Source organism: Nannospalax galili, unplaced genomic scaffold, assembly GCF_000622305.1.
Source record: "Nannospalax galili isolate Female #2095 unplaced genomic scaffold, S.galili_v1.0 scaffold110, whole genome shotgun sequence".
NCBI lineage: Eukaryota > Metazoa > Chordata > Mammalia > Rodentia > Spalacidae > Nannospalax > Nannospalax galili.
Window position 1 is genome coordinate 2,282,900 of NW_008328707.1, and position 24,745 is coordinate 2,307,644.

At 42.0% G+C, this 24,745-nt stretch overlaps 1 protein-coding gene across 2 annotated transcripts in view; it reads left to right on the top strand.

The window, feature by feature from the left end:
• Positions 1-24,406, top strand: part of Irak3 (interleukin 1 receptor associated kinase 3) — a 63,854-nt gene extending 39,448 nt beyond the window's left edge. Inside the window, exons 8-12 of one of the 2 annotated variants that reach the window (XM_029561580.1) lie at positions 640-758; positions 15,606-15,804; positions 16,296-16,358; positions 16,439-16,603; positions 18,908-24,406. In XM_029561580.1, coding sequence (XP_029417440.1) covers positions 640-758; positions 15,606-15,804; positions 16,296-16,358; positions 16,439-16,603; positions 18,908-19,381 — 1,020 coding nt within the window. In that variant the 3' untranslated portion in view covers positions 19,382-24,406. The remainder of the gene's footprint in view (positions 1-639; positions 759-15,605; positions 15,805-16,295; positions 16,359-16,438; positions 16,604-18,907) is intronic. The other variant, XM_008829118.3, reaches the window with a different exon arrangement.
• The last annotated feature ends 339 nt before the right edge of the window (positions 24,407-24,745 follow it).

A 24,745-nucleotide genomic window follows, 5' to 3' on the forward strand; every position in this document is an offset into this window, starting at 1 on the left:
AGAGGCGAGGCATGTGCATGCCACAAGGGAATAGTCATGAATGGTTTTCCGAGGAAGCCGAGGTCCTCTCCTGGAATTGATTTCTCACTCTTAGATAGCTGCCTGAACACAAGTTACTGGGTTTTGTGCAACACTGCTACCATTTTTTCTGGTCCTTACTCCTTATTGATTCTAAATCTAGAGCGTGTTTATATCATCTATCCTTAGCATGTCAAAACAAATTTGGGAGGAGGGGTTGGCAAAGTTTGCGATCAAACTCAGGGTCTTATACCACTGAGTATACCCCCAGCCCACTTGTCATGTTTTGACTAAGCCAATGTTGAAAATTGTTGGGTATTCCCCTAGAACCATCATCAATAGTAGAGGGAAACACATTTGGAATTAAAACTGGGTTGTAGCAAACCAAAATGTTCATTCACCTCCTCACTCCACCTTGCCATCTGCTGCAATTCTGGCACAGGTCTGTGTAATGAATATATAGTTTGCTCTAAGCAAGTACAATCAAACCGACTTTCTTTCTTTCTTTCTTTCTTTCTTTCTTTCTTTCTTTCTTTCTCTTTCTTTTTTTTCCTTCCTTCCTTCCTTTCTTCCCTCCCTCCCTCCCTCCCTCCCTCTTTCCTTCCTTCTTTTGTTTTTTAGGGTAACACCATCCCACTCTCTTGGCACATTCGAATCAACATACTAATAGGAGTATCCAAAGCCATCCAGTACTTGCACAACACTCAACCATGCTCAGTCGTCTGTGGCAATATATCCAGGTAATATTGATTCCAGAGCTTTAGGTTACACCCAAAAACCCCTTCCAGCACCACAGGTGAGTGACTCAAATGCCATGCTCTTTTCTGTCTGTATTCTTCCTGCATGTATAGGAGCATAACAAGAACTCTTCTCTAAGTATTAAATTTATCACATTTTTTCTTACTTTTGTATAAGGAATACATTATATTATCTTTGTGAATTACTAATGCATTTGTGTGTGTGTTATGAGTTATACCTGATAGCAGGATGTGAACTGGGACCTTTATTAATCCTCCCACCCCCACCCCTTTAAGTTGAAATTTAACAGGAGATAAAATTTAAACAGGGATTCTGAACAAGACAGCAGTAGTGAAAGCAAGTCAAGTACCTGGTCCAAGTCTCTAGGGTCTTGTTTATTACAATGAGCCTCCTTCCTCACAGCCTCAGACATGAATCTATGACAAGTCAAGTGCCAACCCATGATTGTTTCTGAGACACGAGAAAATTAAAAGCAACACTTTCTATTTTCCTTCTTTAGTAAAACCACATTCAGGGGAGATATCCATAGCAAAATCTCTCTGATGACATTCTCTTTTGTGATCTTTATGCTGAACTCATCCAAAAGTCCCTAACCACACCATTGTTGACTGCCGGGGCAGCTGAGTTTGGAGAATGCTGCCTCTTCTAGAGCATTTCCTAAGAAAGCTTTTAGTGTACTTTTGACTTGAACAGAAGAGGAACTGATTGCTCATTTTTTTTTCTGGAGAAATGAACATGATATAAAAGGACTCTGAATTTTTCTCAGTATGGGGGGCGAGGGTGGGGGGGGTTGCTCCAATTGTTGTAGTGTAGAAATTCATCAGTTGCCAGGGGCCTCTCAAAATCAGCATACAGTTGAAGCAAACTTACAAAGCACCTGGATATAAAAGGCAATGATTATCTCAGAGGTCAGTGGAGTCACTGGGAATGGATTCCATACAGCTGAAAAGCCATCCCCAACCTAAAAGAATTTCTCTTATACCTATATTATAATTAACTCTGAACACAGAGTTATTTGTTTTACTGGGTGTTTAGAATCTTGCTGTACATGTTCGTCCTCTGGTTTAAAGTAAGCATTAGCTTAGTTTACATCTCACATGTAATACGTTAATCTTGTTTCCTTTATGTAGCTGAATTCATCAAATCCTTTCTTGAAAGCAGAGTTTGAAGGAGAGAAGGGAAAGGTGTTGAGCTTCTGGCTCTTCGTGGGAGACAGACAAGGACAGCCCTAGACTGGGGCAAAGTTGGTAAAGGCAACAGATGCAGAGACTACCCACTTCCTAGGGTTTTTCCCATGTGACTCTAGGCAAGGTGACTGATGTACCTGCTCAGTGTCTCTCTGGTACTGGTAAGAGTGCAGGTTGTGTTTTCCAGCTGTACATTCTCACTGTTGGCTCCTGTCTTCAGGTCCCTAGGAGATAGGCTCAGAGGCAGCAATTCATCTTTAGGAGATTTTTAGGGAGCACATTCAAGAAATAGCCAGGCCTAGTAACACAGGCCTATAATCCTAGCTACTTGGGAGGCTGAGACAAGAGGGTCAGAAGTTCAAGCTTGTCTATACTACAGAGTGAGTTCCAGGCCAGTCTGGTCAATTTTATGAGACTCTGTCTCAAAGTAAAAATCTAGAGATGTAGCTTAGTGGTAGAGCACTTGTCTGGCCTGTGCAGTGTTCAGTACCTAGTACTGCAAAAATAAAAGGAACAAAACAAGCAAATGTCAGGGTAAAGGAGAAGAAGGCAGAATTGAGTAGGGTGTTAACTGATGTCCTAGGAAAGTTGCTGAAACCCCAACAGCCCTTCAAAGATAGGAAAAAGTTAGGTAGGACATTCTAGTCTTTGCACTCTGGCCAGTCCTGGAACAGGGCTTTAACTTGGAGGAGGCATCTCTTTCTACCATGGACAGTTCCAGGTGGGGACTCAGTTGTGCACTTGTGAGCCATTATCAGCTAATCCTTTTCACTAGGGATCAACTGAGGAGGAGCTGGGCAGCAGGGGTGGGAGCACCGGGCACCATGCACGCACCATGCAGCTCAGAAAAATGAGACCCAAGAATGAGTTTTACTCCTGTCCCCCAACCCTCTTAACTCAGGATTCCCTAATGTTTAAATCAGAAACACCTTATTTAAAAATCAGAGCTTCCTCTTAAAATGTGATTCTGAGGGCTGAAGAGATGGCTCAGTGGTTAAGAGCACTGGCTGCTCTTACCAAGGACCCACCTGGGTTCAATTCCCAGCACCTATATGACAGCTAACAACTCTCTGTGACTCCGATTTCAGGGGATCTGACACCTTCTTCTGACCTCCTTGGGCATTGCACAGCACGGATGCACCCACCTATATGCAGGCATTGCACTCATACACATAAATAAAAATAATAAATAAGATTTTTTTAAAAAAATGTGATTCTGAGAGAACTGCATAACTCTCTTAGCCTCAGGTTTTCTCTCTGAAAAATGCTAGTAATAGTGCCAGACATGGTGGCACAGGCCTTTAATCCCAGCACTCAGGCTGTGAGTTCGAGACCAGCCAGGTTTAATATACCGAGTTTCAGGTCAACCAGAGCTACATAGTGAGATCCTGTCTCAACACCCCACACCCCACAAAAGCTAATAGTAGATCAATAGCATCATTTGTTCAGGTTAAATGACTTGGTACTGAACAGAGCACACACTCATAAAATGCCTGTTGTGCTTGGTCCAGAAGTGGTGGGAGTGGTGGGGCAGAGGCCGAGCCATGTACGTGACAGTCAGTCTTTTTGCTCATCACTCCTCTACGTAGCTCTATTGTCAATTCATTGCTTAAAATGAATGGACCTACAAGCAAAGCTCTCGTTTTGAAAGAATCACTTGTGCCTTACTATGTATTTGTTGAATGCCTTGGGGATCAAGTTCATTTTTGTTCAAAATCTGTTGTGTGCAAAGCACAGTGGAGACCATAGTGGGTTTTCTAATCTGAGGATTCAAATGTAGCCCGTCAATAGACTGCACCACACACACACATGTGTCAGAGTGAAATTCCAGGGCTCTGGACATTTGTTTGGTAATCATGCTTTCGGCATGTCTCTGTCTGCTGCAGCACAAATCGTGACCTTCGAGAGCCACTTGACTCTTAGCTTGTCTGCTGAGCTAACAGCAAAGATATTAATTAATGCCAACTTCAGCTGTAGATATCCCCCTCTTATTTGGTGATGTGTACACTTGCCGTCTAGGAACTGGAATGAGACCAGCTCACTTCAGGCCACTGAACATCTGTCGGATGATAATGGTATCTGTCCCCAACAGTCCCAGCCAAACATAAGTTGGCTGACCTTGGTCATCCTCCATCTCTAAAGAGAATTCTTCCCTTCACTCAAAACTTGGATCACCCTGTTTCTTGGCCCATTGCTTTTAGGAAGGCCTGCAATCTTTTGCCTTTGCCATACAATTTGAAAAGTCATCATTAATAAAGATAGCTTCTAACAGGGGGTTCATTTTTATTGTACACTTGTGGTAGTTTGACTGAGAATGTCCCCCATAGGCTCCAAGTAGTTGGACTCTTGCCCCTTTGGAACCATAAGCTAAATAAACTCTTCCTTCTACATTCCCTTGATCATTGGTGTTTCTGTCACAGCAACAGAAAAGTAACTATATCTTAATAGTTGGCTCAAAATCTGTGTCAAGCAGTATTTTTTCCATCAATAAATCAGGGCACCATTTTTACAGGAGGAATGAATAATGGATGATATCATTATCTTCATTTTCTTTTTTGTATTGGACTTTACACTGAAGGAAGGATCACACACGTCATCATCCCTTGACATAAAATAATATTACTAGTAGCATGAAACAACATGGAACAGTGTATATAAAGTGAGATTAGGCAAGAAAGGCCAAAGTGAAGTGTTATATAGCACATAATTATTAAGTTGTAGAACTGCGACTTCATTTATTTAAAAAAACATTAAAAGTAAAACATATCCAAATACCAATGTCTTTATTTGGATAGACAGGCTATGACTTATTTTTGTCATGGCTATGATTTACTACATTTTATGCTTTTAAAAAAAGTTTATACCAGTAGGCTGGAGAGATGGTTCAGCTATTAAGAGTACTGGTTGCTCTTGCAGAGGACCCAGGTTCAATTCCCAATACCCACATGGTGGCTAACAACCATCTGTAACTCCAGTTCCAGGGAATCCATTGCCCTCTTCTGACCTCCGTGATGTCCAGGCAATATACTCATACACATAAAATAAAAATAATAAATAAAATATTTTTAAAAATGTTTTTAAATGTTGGACAGCTCACAGAGGTTTCAGAGGATCTGTTACCCTCTCTGGCCTCCATAGGAACCTGCATGCTCATGCATAAACCTATGTAAGCACACACACACACACACACACACACACACACACACACACATACCTACAGAGAGTGAGAGAGCGACTGGAGAGATGGCTCGACAGTTTAGAACACTAGTTGTTCTTGCAGAAGACCCAGGTTTGAATCCCAGCACCCACATAGCAGCTAACAACTGTCTGTAACTCCAGTCCCAGGGGATCTGACACCTTCTTCTGACCTCCGCAGGCATTGCACAACCCAGGTGCACTTACCTACATGCAGGCAATACATGCATACACATAAAATAAAAATAATAAAATTTGAAGAATAAATCTTTAAAAGAAAACCAAAAATATATGTCTAATTATGATTTATTTTAAAACAAAGCTTTATCTAAATATTACACAAAAGTTTAAACTACAAGACTGGTGTAACTGACCTTCTGGATGTTCAGTGACCATACTTACCATACTTAGAGGCCTATACAAATATGAACAAAGGTATTAATAGGGACAATATTTTGCCCTTGCCCTCCAAGGTCAACTAGGTCTCAGGGGACTATGGGGCATCTCTCAAAATGTTCTGTGGCCCTGGTGATTCATCTGTTCTTTTGGTCAGGGTGGCCATAGAGACCCTAATATGTGAACTCTAACCAGTGCCCATTCTACAAAGAAGAGGGTCAACATGGAGGAAAATTTCTTCAATGCTTCCAGTCAAAGCCACAGTCAAGTAAGACCTTTGAGTCATTTTCACATAGACAGAACAGCTGGCAAAAGAAAGGCTAGAGGCACCAGAGACTCCTCTGAAGCCCAACTGACTCCTAAGGATCAGATCCTCAACTTACCCGGACAGAAAAAGGTTAATGTTGTCCACCCATATAGTCTTAAACACCCAACAGGAAAGCAAAGCCAAAGACAGACATGATTTTGTTTTCCTTAATAATCCAAAAGATTAGTCTCTAGTCATATGAGATGTAAAATCCATATGTGATGTTACTCAGACACCACTTCTCACTAATGAATTTTTTCTTGATAAGAAAAATGCTGCCCAGATATAGGACATCATGACCTTGGCTCAGTTCAACACTGTAGTGCCTACCTGCAACCAAGAAAGACAGGCGCATTATTGTTTTAAACTAAAAATCAAATGATGCCTAAATTTCTTCTCTCTCTCTCTCTCTCTCTCTCTCTCTCTCTCTCTCTCTCTGCCATCTAAAAGGGATCTCACAATATGATTTTTAAAATATTTTTTAAAGTGCAGATTGTGGAGCTGAAGACATTGCTTAGTGGTAGAACTATTACCTGACATGCACTAGGTCAAAGGTCCCAGCACCACCACCACCACCAGAAAAAAAAAAAAAAAAAGCTTGTGAGGTCATTATTCAGCATCTTAGTGCCCTGTGCAATGATGTTCACATTGTTCCTGGGGAGAAGGAAGGGGGATGATGATACGGGTACTTCCCAGGACATCTGGGGTCACGCCCAGGGCCTGCCTCACACTGTCTGGCCGGTTTCTCAGCTGTACATCCAGAGCCAATCCAGTTGACTTCTGGTATTTCATTTCTTTCACTTCACAACTCTGCCTTTGTTTTGTGTTTGACTCACAAATTGGGGATTATGAAAATAGGGTAGTATGAGCCCTTACTCTTTTAAATCCTGGCCATGTTTTATCCTGCTCAGTTTCTGAATAAGAGTTCAGACAGGTAGAGTGGCCCCTGCCATCTGCCTCCCCTGAAGCAACCCTTGGAAAAAGTCCTCAAATGCCTGATTTCCAAAACGTCTCCCCATACTTTTCTCTGCCCTTCCCCATTTCACAACCACCCAAATGATGTCATTGTTATCTCTGCCTCTTGTCGCTGGCTACGGTCCCACTCCTTTCTAGCACTGTGACTTTGGGCAAGTCTCTTAACCCCCTAATGCTCTGTCTCCTTCCTCTTTGGGACTGGGCATAGTACCAGTGCACCTCCCTCCCAGGGTTCTGAGGATGAGGTGAGCTGCTACACAGAAAGCACAGTCCAGGGCTGGGCAGTAAGCTGTCATTGTAGCCTACCTGATGTGAGACTCATGTCTTCAGACCCCTAAGTGCTTCATCTAACCTAACCTCAGACTCTAGTCTTCCTGGAGGGCTCAGCACATGGGGGCTAAAGTAAACAACATAAAATGGTCTCCATTCAGTACCAAATGGTGTATGTTAAGTGTCTAGTAGGAACTTGGAAGAAGGAGGCACACTGAAATCCAGAGAGATCCAGTAAAAACTTCATGGGGACAAAGAGGGTTTGGACAAAAATAAGGAGTGAGGAGTACTTTCAACATGAGGGGGGCAGCATAAAGAAAACCCCAAGACAGCTGTAAGCAGTTTGTCCTGAAGGCCCTGGGAAATACTAATACATGAAGGCCTCTGGGAGTCTGCAGGTGGATTAAGGAGCTTCATGAAAGCCAAAGAATTTACAACTCATATACACACCCACGGAAAACTGTTAATCCTCCCAACAACCCTGAGTGAACGTATGATTACTAGTATCTTAGGTTGACAGGGGCAAAGCCAAGGCTCAGAAATGCTCGTAACTTGCCTGTCACATGGCTGTAGACAGGAAAGGGGAGGTGCCTTTCCATGTTTGTGTGATTCTAACAATTGTGCTTTTATGAGGGAATTAAAGGCCCGGCATTACTAGGGACATGTTGGCTTCATCAGCAGACACGGGGGAGCTGAGAAGGAGAACACAGTTAATGTGCACAATTTGGAAATGTTGACATTGGATGCTTGTGGAAACGGCAGTAGGCAGCCTGCTTTGAGGGAGGGATTAGGTCTGGAGATCTGCACTGGTAATCTCGCTTTCTAAGAAAGAAACTGTAACGGCATGGTTGAGGAACACCCACGGGAGGAAGCGAAGCCCACATTTCAAAGGTATTTTCAACAAGTCTGGTGGTTCATTTAACACAAAAATGTCTTAGTAATTTGAACTCTTCAAAGAGAATGTTATAAAAACAAAACTCACTTCCAGATGGTAGAATTTGAGAAGGAAAGGATTTAAAGAAAAGAATCTGGAGTGCAATCTGTATTCTTGGCAAAAGACCCTCACAATTTTTATTTGGGAAACGAAGATTTTTTTAATTACAGGATCTTATGAAAGCATCTGAAAGCAGTAAACATCTTTGATATTTCCATCCCATTCCTTAGCAAACTTAATTCTTTTCACATTTACAGACAATTTAAAATTGAAATACATTTTACCCTCAGCATTTTTCATCTCAGACATTCATTCCTGCTAATGGTTCCAAATCAAAGGGATAATCTCAGTGAGTGTTTCTAATGTGTCCTATAAAATCACGTCCTAAATTGGCATTGCCATTTGCTTCTTGCAAAGTTAAACAGTCTTCCACATAAAAGGAAGAAGCAAGAAAATTGAAAATGTGTTCTTGAAAAATGGGAATAGATCAGACACATAAGTGAGTGAGTATACAGACCATGCCCTATGGAGGGTCTGTGAAGACAGGGGTCAGGAAAAGGGGTACACAGCCACAGGTTGGTCCACCAGTCACCAGGACAGTCTTGCCTGCTGAGGACTCAGCTTCTTCCTACCTTTATCCAAGACCTGATAGACCCATCAGCTGGTGTCTGCAGACTTATCAAGGCTGGGCTTCAGCTCAGTGTTTAACAGAATGTCTAAGTCTGTGAGAAATGCAAAATCTTCTTGATGGTTTTCCTTATCCTACCTCCTTCCTCCTCCTTTTGAAACAACTATTTTTTCAGAGTTATTTTACATATAAATGATTTTCCTCAGATTTCCCTAGTTTCTTCCTCTTCCTTTCCTCGTTTATGATATTGAAACATGCTCACTGTTTTACTAAAGGATGCCAAAACAATTAGATACTGCATACATTAAAATTTCCCTTAATAGTTCTATTTGTCCCCATTGTATTCAAGTCCCAACATTCATTAATTTCTATGTACAGGCACAACATATGCCAGAACTTTTTCTTCTCCATTGTCCCAAATTATCTAGAAATAATACTTAATGAGGTTTGTTCAGTACTTCTCTAGAACTTATTTGAAACTCACCCCATACCTTGAAATTAATTTAAGGTCTATAGCCCATCCTGGACTCCTTTGTATAAGTGTTAAGTATATCACTGTCCTTGAACTTTAGAGGTACTCAACTGTGCCTCTTGGGATTTTCAGGTAAGATAATGAGTATGGAATGGGCAATGGCAGCCTTTAAGGTCCATTTTGTGGTGCTCTGTATAAGTCAAAAGCTCTTCTGACATTTCCTTTTGTTGTTTTGTTTTGTTTGTTTTGTTTTCTTTGAGACAGGATCTCCCTATAGCCCCAGCTGACCTAAAACTATGTAGACCAGGCTGGCTTTGATCTCACAGAGATCCACCTGCCCCTGCCTTCTGAGTGCTGGGATTAAAGGCCGTCACCACACCCAGTGTCATTTTCTTATAAAGCAGATCTTTTTACCCACAAGGAAACTGAGGCCCAGGGAGGCTGTAGTAGTTTGATTCAACCTCTAAAGTTCCACATTTTAAGGGAAACACCTCTTAATACCTGGGCCTCTCTGTATGGGATGACTAGACCCATGTTCTTGTAAAACACGAACAAGACAGCGAGAGCACCACAGTCCAACAGGGAAATATAATTTCAGGCTTGTACATCCTAGGTGCCATGCCATATATGCTGAAGCAAAGGAGTAGGTGTATATAACTGTCCCAAAACCTATAGGTCCGGCGGGAAACTGAGTATTGTCTCACAGGGGAGACAGGCCATCTGGGAGGGATGTCTTGCTGTTTCAATTCCTGTGACACGGAAAAGTGCGTGTCCTGTAGCATCAGGCTGACCTAGAGAAGCCATTTGGATCTTCTTTATGTCTGAAGCCAACTGGGTAGAGTCTTTACCTTTCCTGAGGGTTACCAGGCACTTGACTGAAGTTAAAATAAACCCCTTTAAATATATATGTATGTCTTTAAAAATTCAAGTATTTGGGGACTGGAGAGATGGCTCAGTGGTTAAGAGCACTGGTTGCTCTTGGAGAGGACCTGCGTTCAATTCCCAGCACCCACATGGCAGCTAACAACTGTTCCTAACTCCAAATCCTGGAGTAGCCAATGCCTTCTTCTGACCTTCCAAGGCATTGCACAACAGGGGTGCACTTACATACATGCAGGCAATGCACTCATATACATAAAATAAAAATAATAAATGAAATATTAAAAAATGTCAGTATCTTCCTCCATGTCAAACATAGCGGTGATACTTAAATTCAAATCCTGCACTTTAATCTTCATACATTTTCATTTTTAAGGCTTAACAGTTTCAACTAAACTAGAAAACAAAGAAAACTCCTCATGATAAAGTAGTATTGTTTGGAGAATCAGGCTCCCCACAAAGTGGAAACCCTTCCTAGCACAGAGATCAAATTATTGCCCCAGAGTTATGGTACAAATTCGCCATCCATATAGAATAATACCCATGTCCTCAATCAGGGGTCTTGAAGTCATCCTGGTCTCTCTGTTACAACAAATACCCTTATAATAAAGAGTAAGGTTATAGAAATACCGGATTGAGGGTATTGACCGAAATCATCTCCTTGTCTACGTTTTTGGTGGCTATAATTACTGGCAAGTTGCCCCTTTGCTTTATCCTACTAGGATTGCAGTTGTCTGATGCGGTGTCTGTCTTGTCAGTCCACTTTCACCCTGCTGACCAGATTTGCTCCACTGACCTGCTTGGTAGCTGGAGGTACTTGTGTTTGAAGATTCCGTTTAAGGTTGAAGCAGGGGAAAGAATTACAGTGAAAACTGATTGTTGGCGGGATTTGGCAATTTCCACTTTCCTGCAGCAGAAGTTTTTCCTCTTCAGCCACTGTTAACCTTTACTTAGAGCAGAATAAAGCACTGCATTCAAAATTTATGTTATACACTAAGGTCTCCTGGTAAGTAACTTGTCTCTACCAAATGTCATTATTCAGCGTATAAATGCAGTGTCCACAGATAATCCTGTCTTACGGATGGCCTCTCTCTGACCCCATGTCCTCAGTGGGATTATTGGGTAGCATGGTTTGTGGTCACCCAGCTCACCTCTGCTTACAGCTCACCTCTGCTTACATTTCACAGTTGCGTGACTCACCGATTGCTGTAAGCTTCTCCTTGTTTTTCAGAAGGTCAAATAAATGGCTTAAACGACGGGTTTCTTTGCTTTTCTTGCTTTCTTTCTTTCCTTTGTATTTAGAAAACCCCAGGGATGCTTACCTGGTGTTTAGATTCAGCTTTGTCCTTCTCTTGGCTCTGCAATGTAAATTAGCATTTCATGCCTCCTGGAGAACGGAGGTGGAGGAGGAAGACATTGGAAGACACTGAAATGTGGCCTTCACCATTTTTCTCTGCGCTGAGGTGAAGTGAGAGTGTGCAGAGGTGACTCTCAGAGCAGCAGAGAAGCTGGGAAAGATGGTAACAGTGGTATTGGGGTTTGGTGGGCATCTCTGCAGGGGTACTGCCTTCTTGTGTCAGCAGAAGCAGAGATGGTATCGGAAAAAAAGATGTACTTCGAAGGGCGGAAGCAGGCTGGAGCAGGGAGAAAGTTTAGTAGCTCAAACGTCTGCTGTAAAGAATGTGTTACATGGATTGGAGGTAATTTTCAGCATGGACTTTCTGGCTCATTTGCATACAGTGAGCTTTCTTACACATGATCTGTTACGTGTAGTTCCATATGCAACTTCATGTATCATATATGACTCATTAGCATCTTAAACCTCCACCTAAGGGGTGTGCATTTTATTATTATAATGAGCCATGGTCACTGTCAGGCACACTGGAGTGCCTGTGTGTATATGCCTGTGGCAGGGATATATAGTTGGCCTAGGAGAGGGGATTTCTAGCTTTCCCCTTTGCCAACTGGTTTCTTTCCTATGCTACTTTTGTAGTTTGCCAAAGGCCTTTCCGACCTCACTTTCTGCCTCACTTGGGTGTTGACCATGAGAGCTGGTTGGTGACTGTTTCCTCCCTTCTGCCTCTCCTGCCCCACCTGGCAAACTCCTTCATATATCCCAAAATTCTGAAACCATTGGGGGTATCTTCAGAAACCTCAAGTTTGATGTGAGCAAGTCAAGTGTGCACCTGTTGAAGATGTAATTGTGTCTTCTTACCTAGTGCTGGAGAGAATGTGGGATCCAGCTATGATCTGTTACACATCTGCACAGGGATGTCAGGGTGGTCAGCACTGTTCACCAAGTGAGAGAATGGAGTGGGTGAGGAATGGCATAAAGTGGGCTATGTGAGCAGCAGACTGGCTCAAGCAGCTGCTGGATATGTGGGAAAAAACAAGGCAAAGAGAAAGGAAAGTTAAGGACTGTTCTTGTTGATAGAAGTCTTGGGGATATGGCCTGTGGCTTATTTCCTGTAGATATGAAGATCACACTGAACAGACAGGGCCTGAGGTTCATGCATAATTGAGCTCTTTGAATTGTACAGTTCTTTTTTCACTCAGTGGAAGGACAATGGCTTTATCCTTAAAGGACCTTGGCATGTCCTTTTATTTTATCTGTTGTAAATTCAGTCCTAGACAAAGTCTGGATTGGAATTCTTGAAGCTTCGGTTACAAATGTTGGGCTGGTCTGCTTAGATCCTCGACATAGACTTGAGTCTCTGAGAAGTCTTTTCATCCTTTCTCTGAAACATCTCAATTCTGACCTTTGGAACTCAGATCTACCTGTTTGTGAACTCATTCAAGACAGCAAATACTTCTAAAACTTTTGTAAAATTCAGTATTTATTTCAGTTTAAGGATTTCTTTTTACCCAGTAGCTAGTACCACTTTTAATAACAGTGCATAGTACTACAAAATATCCCTCTCGGCATTCTGGATGGGCAGGCCCAGTAATAAATATTCTAGTGTCAGAGGACACAAAGCAAGCTCTGAGGGGCCCTAGGTGAAACTGAGAAGGTGACCTTCTCATGGCCAGCTCACCTCCTTTGCCAACATCCGCAGCCCTGTTATGACAATGACAAATCCTCATCCTTGCTAGCGCTTATTCAGCAGTGCCAGGCAGTTGACTCACCTCACATTCCCTGTAGCAGTGGCTTAAGTTCTGTTGTTCTCCTCACTTTACATGTAAGAGAGGGGAGGAACAGAGGGTCTTAGAACCTGGGAAAGGCAGAGACGAACTCTGCTTCACCAGCTGAAATACATGTCCCTCTTTGTTTCTCTTTTCCCGTTCCTGCTACGATAGGTTTTTGAAGGACAAAATAAGCCAACATTTATAAATGCTCACCAAGATGTGAAGGGATTATTAACGTTATTATGTGACAACACCTTAAACCAACCCTATGCTCCCCGCCTTTGCTCTTGCAGGAATTCATTTTCGAAATGAGACTCAAACCAAAAGGAAAGCCATAAAGATGGAACTGTGGGGTAGGAGTATTATTAAAGCAGAAGCTACCAAAGACATCTCAAGCCATTTTACGCTAGTGCCTCTGTGCTGACAAGCCTGGCATTCCGTAGCATGCCTCTATGCACATAACAAATACATCATTAGCCGCTCAAAATCCAGTTCATGTTCTTGAGTGTAGGAAGAGCAGAGAGAAGGTGCTGTGGTTCCTGTAGTTCACCTTATTGACACAGCCTTGTTAACAGCCATGTTATCAGTGTAGGGGTCTTGGATGTCACTATCTAAGGGTTGTAGTTGGGTTCATTTTCTCTGCCAGTTAGAGAATTAGAAGGTAGGATAAGTCTCAGACATTGAAGAGACTTTATCTAGAAAGAATGAAGACTCACAGATCCATATACACACTCACACAAGTAAACAAAGCTCTCCACAAGTGGAGAGGGGACCTGGAAGCCGAGAAACTGGTCAACAAACTGTTCAACTAGGTTAAGGGACTTTTGCACATTACAGCTGATGTTACTTTTCAATGCAGACTGTATATTTTAAACAATCACGCTCAAAGAGTTAAAAGCCAAAAAGCTTGACTACACTGAGGGCTTTTGCAGGTCATCTTTTCCCAAGGCCTCCTTCCACTGCTCTGTGCCAGAGCCTAGAGAGCAAGATAAGATAGCTGCAGTGGGTGAACATGTTAGTTTCGTCTCCTCCAGAGCTATTTTGTTTCCTTCACAGTTATTTCGTATTTATTTTACAGGGAAGCAAGCTAATTTCTCTTCATAAGTCTCTGGTAGGGAGGAAAGATGTTTGTAGCATCCAGATTACAAAATGACTTGATTTGTTTAAAGAATTCTCGCACATTCTTTGCTACTTTCCTAATGGCCTCTTTCATTTTGCTTGAGAGAGCTAAGATAACCACTGAAGAGAGATAAGATCCCTGCAGAAGCCAGCCACTAATTAAAGAATACTGTGATTACTAGGATGAAGGGGAATAATTTACTTTCTTCAGGAGTCTAACTCATAAAATCCCCCCAGAGCCAGCAATCAGTCATTGACCTCAGCTCCAGGGGTTGGGGACCATTGCGAAGCTTCAGTCAAAACTATCTGGAAAAAGATTCCCTTGCTTTCTGAAACACAGACATTAGAACTAAAATCAAATGGGAATCTTCCCTAGCCAAGAAGAGAGAGAGAAAATCACCACCATACTTTCCCCTCCTCCTACTGCATGGAGGGGAGAAGTCCCCATTACGGGATTGGGGAGCAAATCTTTTTACAGTGTTGACTTGTTTCATACCAATCTTGGTGAATCGGTAATCCTCAGAAGGAATCACAGATAAGGACTCAAATTTTATGGCCATGTTATCAGTCTAGGGGTCTCGAGTGGCCATTAGGGGTTGTTACTGGGTTTGTTTCCCCCGCCAATTAAATAATTAAAAGGTAGGAAAAATTTAGACATAGAAGAGACTTTATTGAGAAATAATGAAGAATCCACATCCATATACACACTCACACAGAGAATCAAAGCTCTCCACAAGTCGAAAGGGGACCCAGAAGCTAAGAAACCAGTGCCTCCCACGGAGGACCTGGGTTTTCAGGGTTTTCATGCTTTACCCTCCCCTCATTTTGGATTGGTCAACATAAACAAAGAGGAAGGCTGATAGGCCTAAGGCTTCAAAAGATGAAATGTGGAACTCTGGCCTCAGTCGTACCTGAACTGGTTTGGACTAGTCAGCTGGAAAGAGAACCCTGCTGACTAGAGGGAGAGCCCATAGGCCTTTGCTTCAGACCAAGAAGAAGCAGGATGTGTGTGTGTGTGTGTGTGTGTGTGCCATCTTTATTACTCCTCAGCAACCCTGTTTTCTTATTAGGGCTTTAGACCCTCAGCCTCAGCATTGCCCACCATCTCCATAGGTGTGTCTCAACACCCAAAAGACCCATTGTTCATGGGTCAGAGTTTTAGTTTAGGTTTTTTGCAAATTTCTATTTATGCTTTAAGAAGAATGTAAAAATATGTCCACTATAATTTGTGGAAATTCATGCTTGGCTCCGTTTCATCGATGTTTTGAATTGACCATCTTTGTATTTCATGAAATGCCTTTGTGATGTTTTTTTTTTTTTGTCTTTGGACACAATTATAGTTCAAATATACTTCTGGATGATCAGTTTCAACCCAAACTAACTGATTTCGCCATGGCACACTTCCGACCCCACCTAGAACACCAGAGTTCTACCATAAATATGACTGGCAGCAGCAGGAAACATCTGTGGTACATGCCAGAAGAATACATCAGACAGGGAAGACTTTCTGATAAAACAGATGTCTACAGTTTTGGAATTGTGAGTGTCAGCTACCACTTATCTAAGAAAGAGATTCATTGCCAGCAAGGTTCTAAATTCTGAGAGGAAATTTTTTAAGAGCTTTAACTTAAAAAAAAATGTATGTATGTGTATGAGTGTATTACCTGCATGTATGTAAGTACACCTGTGTTTGCAATGCCTGCAGAGGTCAGAAGAGAGTGTCATATCCCCTGGAACTGGAGTTACAGACAGTTTTTAGCTGCCATGTAGACTCAAACCCAGGTCCTCTGCAAGAGCAGTCAGTGCCCTTAAGTACTGAGTCATCTCTCCAGCCCAAGAGCTTTAGCTTTTATACTTATTGATTTCCTGTTATTTATTGTCTTATACATTAATTTTGTATAATCAGTGTTATAATAAAATGTAGAGGCATTAATTCAGAAAGAACTGCATCCATTGTCATGTAAATAGTTGCAACTAATATTGAGAATGCACTCAACAGCTGTAACTGACATTTTGTGCATTCCTTGTAGGTAATCATGGAAGTTCTGACAGGCTGTAAAGTGGTGTTAGACGACCCCAAACACGTTCAGCTGGTAAGAATTGCTTTCACATTGGCGCCTGTTTCTTAGTTTTCTGATGGAATTTCAAGTAATAGCTTATCTCCTTTTCCTAGCGGGATCTCCTTATGGAATTGATGGAGAAGAGAGGCCTCGATTCATGTTTCTCATTTCTAGACAAGAAAATACATCCCTGTCCTCGGAACTTCTCTGCCAAGCTCTTCTGTCTGGCAGGCCAATGTGTGGCAACTCGGGCAAAGTTAAGACCGTCAATGGATGAAGTATGTATTTGGTGATTTTATTCAAAATTGAACTACAGAAAATCAAAGTTGGCTAAATTGTGCACTTAAGTGAATTCTTTATCAGTGAGACAAATTTGGCCTCCAAACAGAGAATCCTAGTCTTAACAGATAATCTTTCTAGGTTAAAAATAAACAACAAAAACAACAATAAGAGAAACAGTTCACACTATTGGTACTTTCATAGAGCTCATTACTGGATGGAACCATATTATCACAAAATATCTAATACAGGGCAGCAAGATGGCTCAGAGGATAAAAGGCACATTTGCCCTGCAAGCCTAGTGACCTGAGTTCAATTCCAGGAACACTCACAAAGGTGGATAGATTCACTGGGCATGGTAGTACATACCTTTATTCTAGTACTGTGTAAGCAGAAGAAGGTGAATCTCTGTGAAATAAAGGCCAGACTGGTCTATATAGCAAGTCCCAGGCCAGCTGGGGCTACAGGGATAGTCTGCTTCAAACAAAAGAGAACAACTCTACAAAGTTGTCCTTTGACCTCCCAACTAATAATAAAAAAATATCTAATGAAAAGTAGTTTGGAGGGAGTATTTTATTCAGCATTCATTAAGATATATGACCAATTAAAAAGCATGCATTTCCTTTGCTTGTTTTTTAAAAATATTTTATTTATTATTTTTATTTTATGTATATGCATGTATTGCCTGCATATAGGTAAGTGCACCCATGTCACACAATGCCCTCAGAGGACAGAAGACACTGTCAGATCCCCTGGAACTGGAGTTATAGACAGTAGTTAGCTGCTATGTGGGTGCTGGGATTCAAACCCAAGTGTTTTGCAAGAACAGTCAGTGTTCTTAACCGTGGAGCCATCTCTCCAGTCCCTGCTTATTTTTTAAAATGTATTCATTTTTCATTGGTATAATCCACTCATTTCTAGGCAAATACTAATCTAATGCCGATTTCATGTGTGTAGACTTCATTTGGGTGCAGGGGATGCACAGTGGTCAAGATACAGTGACTGCTCTCAAGCTTGCAGTCCAAAGGAGAAGTCAGATTAGTAGACAGTAAGAGAGACATCATGAGTAGAAGCCCAGGCTGATGGGGGAGGGTAGAGTCCCAGTAGAGACCAGTTTGTTGAGCTAGAAGAGGTCCTTGCTGGAGACATCACCTTCATTTGGTTCTGGATAACAGGTTAGATGTAGACAGCATTAAGGTTGGGAGGACACTCTCAAAAGATGCAATCAAGACTGGTGAAAGCTGCCTCAGAGGTGATGGTGTCCCCAGTAAGACCACAGGCGGGCCGCATTATGGAGGTGGGATGACTTCTGGGAGGGACATAAATTCTATTCTAGGAGGTTGACTTTTTTCCTAAATCCATTATAGAACTATGAGAAAGTTTAAAACAAGAAATTGGCCTAATCATAATGTAAAACCATTGGTCTGGGAGTCCAGAGAACTTATTCGAGGCCTCACATGGCCGGCCAGACAGAGCCATGTGGAATCCTGTCCTAGCCAGGATCTATCAGCTGTGTCATAGAAGGATGTGGACCTGGGAACTAGGAGATATAGCATCAAGACTAAGCCTTTCCACATAGTGACGTGCTTTTTTTCCCTTTCATCCTTAGCTTTATCTAGAAAATCAGAATATTGTTATTTATGTAGATTAAATGAGATATATACATGAAGGCACTTTGTTAAAGGTATTTGTTGAATATTCTGAAGGCATGTGTATGTATTTTTAGGGCGGGAGCGGGGGGGGAGAGAGAGAGAGAGAGAGAGAGAGAGAGAGAGAGAAAATTAGCTTATCTTATTGATTCTCAGATCTGGCTGTACATCGAAATCATGTGGGAAGCTGTTTAATTACCCTGGAACCTCATGTCTTTAATTTTTTTAAATGACAATTTCTTGGTTGAAACTAAGAAATCTGTATTTTCGGAAAGCTCCCCTTGGTGATCCTGGCATTTGAGAACTAAAGATCGGGGTTGCCCTTGCTGCACTCTGTGCAAATCCTCCACTCACTGTTAAAGTGACTCATTTAGAGATTCGCCTGATGGCACAAAGTGAGGTGGTCTCCAATCCATGCCTGAAGTCAGGTGCCCTGGTTCTTTGTGAGGTTTCTTTCACACCTCATTTCAAGTTGCTTGATGTGATCCTTGAGATGAAAACACTTCACTGATATCTAATGTCCTTTCTAATTCAAAATGCTAATCTTGTACTTGTTTTATGAAAATGAGAGAATGTTCTTTCTTAGAGGGGAAAAAGTGAAAGGGTGTGTGACTCAAGCTTAACACCATGTCTGTTTGCTTCCTTGTCAATCAGGTCCTGAACGCTCTTGAGAGCACTCAGCCTCGCTTATATTTTTCAGAAGACCCACCCACATCACTGAAGTCCTTCAGGTGTCCTTCTCCTCTGTTCTTGGATAATATCCCAAGTATTCCAGTGGAGGATGACGAAAACCAGAACGAACATTCAGTGCCTCACAAGAAAGATTTGAGGAAAGAGAGAATGTCTCAGAAAACCCCTTTAGAATGCAGCCAATCCGAGGTCACGTTTCTGGGCTTGGACAGAAAGACAGGAAGCAAGAAAAGTGAAGATGCTTGCAACATGCCTAGCTCTTGTGAAGAAAGTTGGTTCCGAGCCTCTGCAGCACCATCCCAGGACTTAAGGGTTACAGAGATCAGTTTGGACACCTCTTTGGAAGCACCAGGCTGTTCTTACAGGAACAGGCCAGCAGACAGGAGGTACTCCTCTGGACTTTACTGCATTGAGTATGAACAGTCCAAAAAGGAATAAAATTTTCCAGAAGGTAAAGAAAAAGGCAATCGTCTCTGAGGCACCTCAGTAAAAATTGTCACCATGGCGAGACATGGTCTCCATGAATAAATCCAAGGGATGATTGATGGCGAATTTGAGGAATGCCAGTGAGCAGTCTGGATGATTCCACGCCTTCCTTCCCAACCCCAGAAACAGAATGACTTAAACCAGTGTTGTATCATTATCAAACTCAAGCTAAGTTAGGGCCATTCAGAGTTATCTAAGGTCCTGTGTTCTGACTTCAGCCAAACAAACCAATCCAAACCTAGCAAAGTGGGACAGATCATCTCCACCGTCATCCAAGTGAGTCCTCAATGCCTCCTTCTGTTAGGGACATTTAGTTAGAATGCATTCGTTTCACATGGTTATAGGAAATGCTGAAGGGTTGTGGGAAATGTCTGATTTGTAAATGTTAATGGATGCATTTTGAGAAAACTACCTTCTTATTGTGATTGGCATTTGGTGTTCTTTTGTTCATTCCTGTTTAACCAGCCTGTCTGGAAGTGAGCCACATTCACCCTTGCTAGCATGCTTGTGTAGAAAGGGTATGATTCCTGTCCAAAGTCTACATTTCTATATTTGAACTCTTAACATAGTTTACCAAATATAATCCAGTTGTTGACTATTATTATAAAGATTTTCAAAAAACTAACTCAGAGACGTATTATATCCTCAGTAGAGTGAATGAAGTTTTAATCAAGTGACTTTGGGTCCTGGGAAAATAACTCATCACGTATAGATCATCTTTTGTTGGCTCTGCTCTGTGCCTTCTTAGTGTGCCTTTCCTCTTCCTGCTTCCCGCCCTCTTTTGCATACCCTGCCCAGTGCCCAGGCTCTGCAAAGCTGCCCTCCTCAAAGAAAGCCCTCTGATCTCCTCAGCCAGAAGACTCAATCTCTAAGCATCTCCACAGCAATTTCCTTGTGCTAATTTTATAAGCCTCACTTTCTTAATTAGATCAGAGTTGCTTGTGTCATCCCATGCCTCAGGATTGAGAACTCCTAATATTCATTTCCTATTGTTGCTGTAACAAATAAGCACAAAACTAGTAGCTTAAAGTAACATTATTTTGGAACCTCTTGTGGAGGTTCCAAGTGGTAAATATTTGCCTTGTCTCTTCTGTCTGTCTTCTGGAGGCTACCTATACTCCTTGGCTCATGGTTTACTTGTCCACCTTCAACGTCTTTGCTGTATAGCTTCAAACTTCCTCCTCCTTCTCCCTTTCCCCTTCCTCTTCCTCTTCCTCCTCTGTCTCCTCCTCCTCCTCTTCCCCCTCCTTCCTCTCCTCCTTCCCCCTCCTCTTTCAGGTTGCTCTCACTCCCTTTTCTCTTACTCATGCCCTCCTGCTTCTAGTGCCTGCATTGGACCCATTCAAATAATTGAGTAAAATGTACTGGACCCATTCAAATAATTGGGGAAAATGTTCTGGACCCATTCAAATAATTGAGGAAAATGTTCTGGACCCATTCAAATAATTGAGGAAAATGTACTGGATCCATTCAAATATTTGAGGAAAATGTCTGTCTCAATATCCTTAAATTAATCACACTTGCAAGCCTCCTTTGCTTATAGGAAGTCACAGGTTTCTTTTCTGGCTTTTAGGCATGGGCATCTTGGGGGCCATTGCTCTGTCACACTTCCTGACTGTCAGGGGATGCCTCTTCAGGACTTGGCATGTTGACATCCACAGCGCTGGCATTTTCTTGTATATTGAGTTTAATTGTATACATAATTGTATGTATGAATCCACATAATCAAAATTCAACCATACTAGACATTGCCATGTAAATTAGCAATGTTATGGGTTCTCTTTATGGTAATGGATAGAAACACTAAAGAAACCATTTTCAGAGGATTTACAACATCTGTTTATCAAGACTAGGCCCACACTGTCTTTTGCCTTTAGGAGAGTCGGTATGTTTGGGTTAATCATAGTCATTTTAGAGTCCAGGCTCAAGAACAGCTAATCAAAGAAGGAGACATGAAAGTGCATCAGAAAGTGGAAGCGGGGACAGTAGGGACATAAGGTCAAAAACATGGAGCTAAAAGACAAGAAATGAGGCCAGAAGACGCAGAAAATAGTCTTGATAGATGAGCCTAAAGCAGACCTCAGGAAAGCAGGTAGGAGAGTCCTTGTTCACAGACTGGTGTGAAGATACTTGACTGCCCAGAGCTGTCTTCCCCACCCAATTACTTGTGTGTTCACAATGTTCCCAAACTGCACATGTACTAAGACTCAGAACATTAACTTTTGCATCTTGTCCTAGTTTGGCACTTTTTAAAATTTCGGTATTGGGAATTGAACTCCAAGCTTGGTACGTGCTTGGCAAGTACTCTAGCACTGAGCTAGCCTGGTGGGCACAGGCCTGCAGTACACACTCAGGAGGCTGAGGCAGGAGGAACACAAAGCTGGAGGACGTCCTGGGCTACAGAGTTAAAAGAAGAAAGCTGAGCACGTAGCTTAGTGGCAGAGTACTTGTCTAGCATGTACAAGGCACTCTATTCAATCCCCTGTACTATCCCATTCCCCCCCCCAAAAAAAACCATGAAGTCTTAAAGATTTGGATTTTATATTACAGACAGTTCTGAGCTGATTTAGTTTACTTTAGATATGTAATCTGAAAGCAAATTAGCTGTGTTGTGGGGGTACTTCACCAGAGAAGACCACTCAGACAAAGTTCTGCCGAATGAAAGTCGTTACTGGCCAGGGCTACTACACAAGGGTGTCAGGAACCCAAGTGTGTAGCACTGAGCCATCTCTAGGGTAAGCTTTTATACAGAGTTACAGGTGGAGAACCCCTTAACAATTTCTATTCAATTAAGTAACAATTACTAGCTTGCAGAAGCAAGTCAAACATAACCTATAGAAGCCATAAATCTGCAGTTAGCAGGTGCTCTCCAGGACATGTTCACCTGTTCCCAAGATAACCAGGGTTCAGCTGACATGTGTTCCCAAACCTTGGGCCAACTGTCTGATAATTTCAGAGACTAGAATCAGCCTAAACTTTAACATGGTGTAGCTATGGTCAAGAAGGTGCCCTGTTACAGCTGAATGGATAGAATTAGTCTGGAATTGTGTGAAATTGACACAGGTTATAAAAGAGATCAATGAGAATTGGCTATGTTGCTTTTCACATTGAACCGAACCCTCAGTACAGTCTATAAAGTCACTAAAGAAGCTCTAGTTAACACCAGACCCGCACACTTAATTTGCATGTGTGTGATCTGATGGTACTCTTATATGTTGCCTTGCACCTGTGTGGTTGGCTTAAGCAAAGAGATCACATTTTGGTGTACATCAAAATGACAAGGCTTGTTAAACACAGATTACTGAGCTCCACCCATCTTCTGTTGTAGTTGGTCTGGGGTGAGAAATTGAGCTTTTTAACAAGTTCCCACGTGAGGCTGGTAGTGCTGAGGTGCGGTCCATTCCTGGAGAAGCACAATTTTGAAGTTTTCTCAGTTGGTGTACGCTGGTAAATTCTACCTGTCCACTTAGGTTGAATATGTTTGAGGTAAGAACCATTCTTAGCCATGCATGGCGGCACATGTCTATAATTCCAGCACTTGGGAGGTGGAGGCAGCAGAATTGAGAGTTAGAGCTCAGTCTCTGCTACTTAGTGAGTTAGTCTGGACCATATGAGACCATATACCAGAAATCAAGCTGGCGCTAACTTCAAAGCCTCACCTCTACTGGCTGGCTTTCATAGTGCTCAAGGTGCTGTGCATGTTACCAGAAGAGAAAATTAACCATGAACCCTGCCAGCTACAAATCCTACAAGCTACAACAACTGGCCTGGCAAGATATGCCTGCTGGTGCCATAGTGACGCAAATATTATGGGAATAACCAAATATTTTCTAATTGGATTTAGGTCTGCTTCAAACCTGACAGTGATATCATGCCTAGGAACCTGAAGCTAGACGGGTCACAGGACATAGGAGAGAGCCTACTGCTATTATTCTGCTAAACAGATATTAAGTTGACTCCTAATGACTTATTGTTATGCCTGTGAAAAGAATTTATCCTTAAAAATAGTTTTAAATTGATTCTTTGGCAATTTCACAATTTATATAATGTATTTTGATCGTGTACACCCCACATTCCCTAACACTTCCTATTCTCTCTGGATACCTTCTTTCCAACATGTTCTCCTCCAACTTTCAAGTTTTTATTACAACTTACTGTGTTTAATTAGGGCTGCTTGTGTGTGTGCATGGATGTGGGGTCTGGATAATGGGCAACTTACCAGTTGCTATCCTCCTGAATAAAAATTATTCCGTCTGCCCCAGTAGCCATTAATTGCCAATAGTTTCTTAACTAGAAGTGGGACCTTGTGTGCCCCTCCTCTATTTATGCCGGGAGAAAGAATCATTTAAAAATAATTTTCTATTTATTATGAGTATGTCATCTTTCTAAAATGTGACTATTTTGTGCATATTAAAGCGGTGTGAATAATAATGTGGTAAGTAGATACCACTGTGGCTAAAATGCCCCCAAATCTTATAGCGAATGATTCAGTCCTGACTGGATTTGCCTTTTGTAGGTGCAGTAGTGAATATAAATTGATGGTAATTAAGTCCTGTACCCTGCTATGGGTACTTAGAGGACCCCCTCATGGTTTCATAATGTGGAGACTAAGCCAGATGGAGAAGCCATGTATGAACCGCCAAGGTACTGGTGAGCAAAGATGTACTCCAGAAGAGATTCTGTTCATCTTTATCCTTAAAGTACATCTTGAGCAATCCTCAGTCAGAGCTAATTGTGCCTCTTAGGATTCCGTGCTATTTTATAACACTTTAAAACACAGAGAACTAGTTTGCTGTTTTGAAATAGGTGTGCAATTTCTAACATAACCAATCTTATTGACTTCCTAAGAGTTGAAAAGATCTGAGACTTCTCACATAAGTATGTCATTTGGGGGCTGGGGAAATAGCTTAGTGAGGACCCAAGTTTAAATCTCCAGCACCTATATAAAAAGCTGGGCATGCGACTGGACATGGTGATACACACCTTTAGTTCCAGCACTTGGGAGGCAGAGGCAAAGGGATCTCTGTGAGATCGAGGCCAGCCTGGTCTGCATAGGGGTTCCAGGGCAGCTAGGGCTATTGGAAGACCTTGTCTAAAAAATTAAAAAAAGCCAGGCATGGCTACACATGCTTGAAACCTCAGCATTGGGAGTTAGAGATAGGTTCATCCTGGGAGCTCAGTGGTCAGCTAGCCTAGCCTAACAGATGAACTTCCAGTGCCAGTGAGAAACCCTGTTTCAAGGTAATAAGGTGGAGAGCAAAGGAGGAAGACTATGTCCTCTTCTGTTCTCTTCATGCATGAGCAAGGACATGTGCA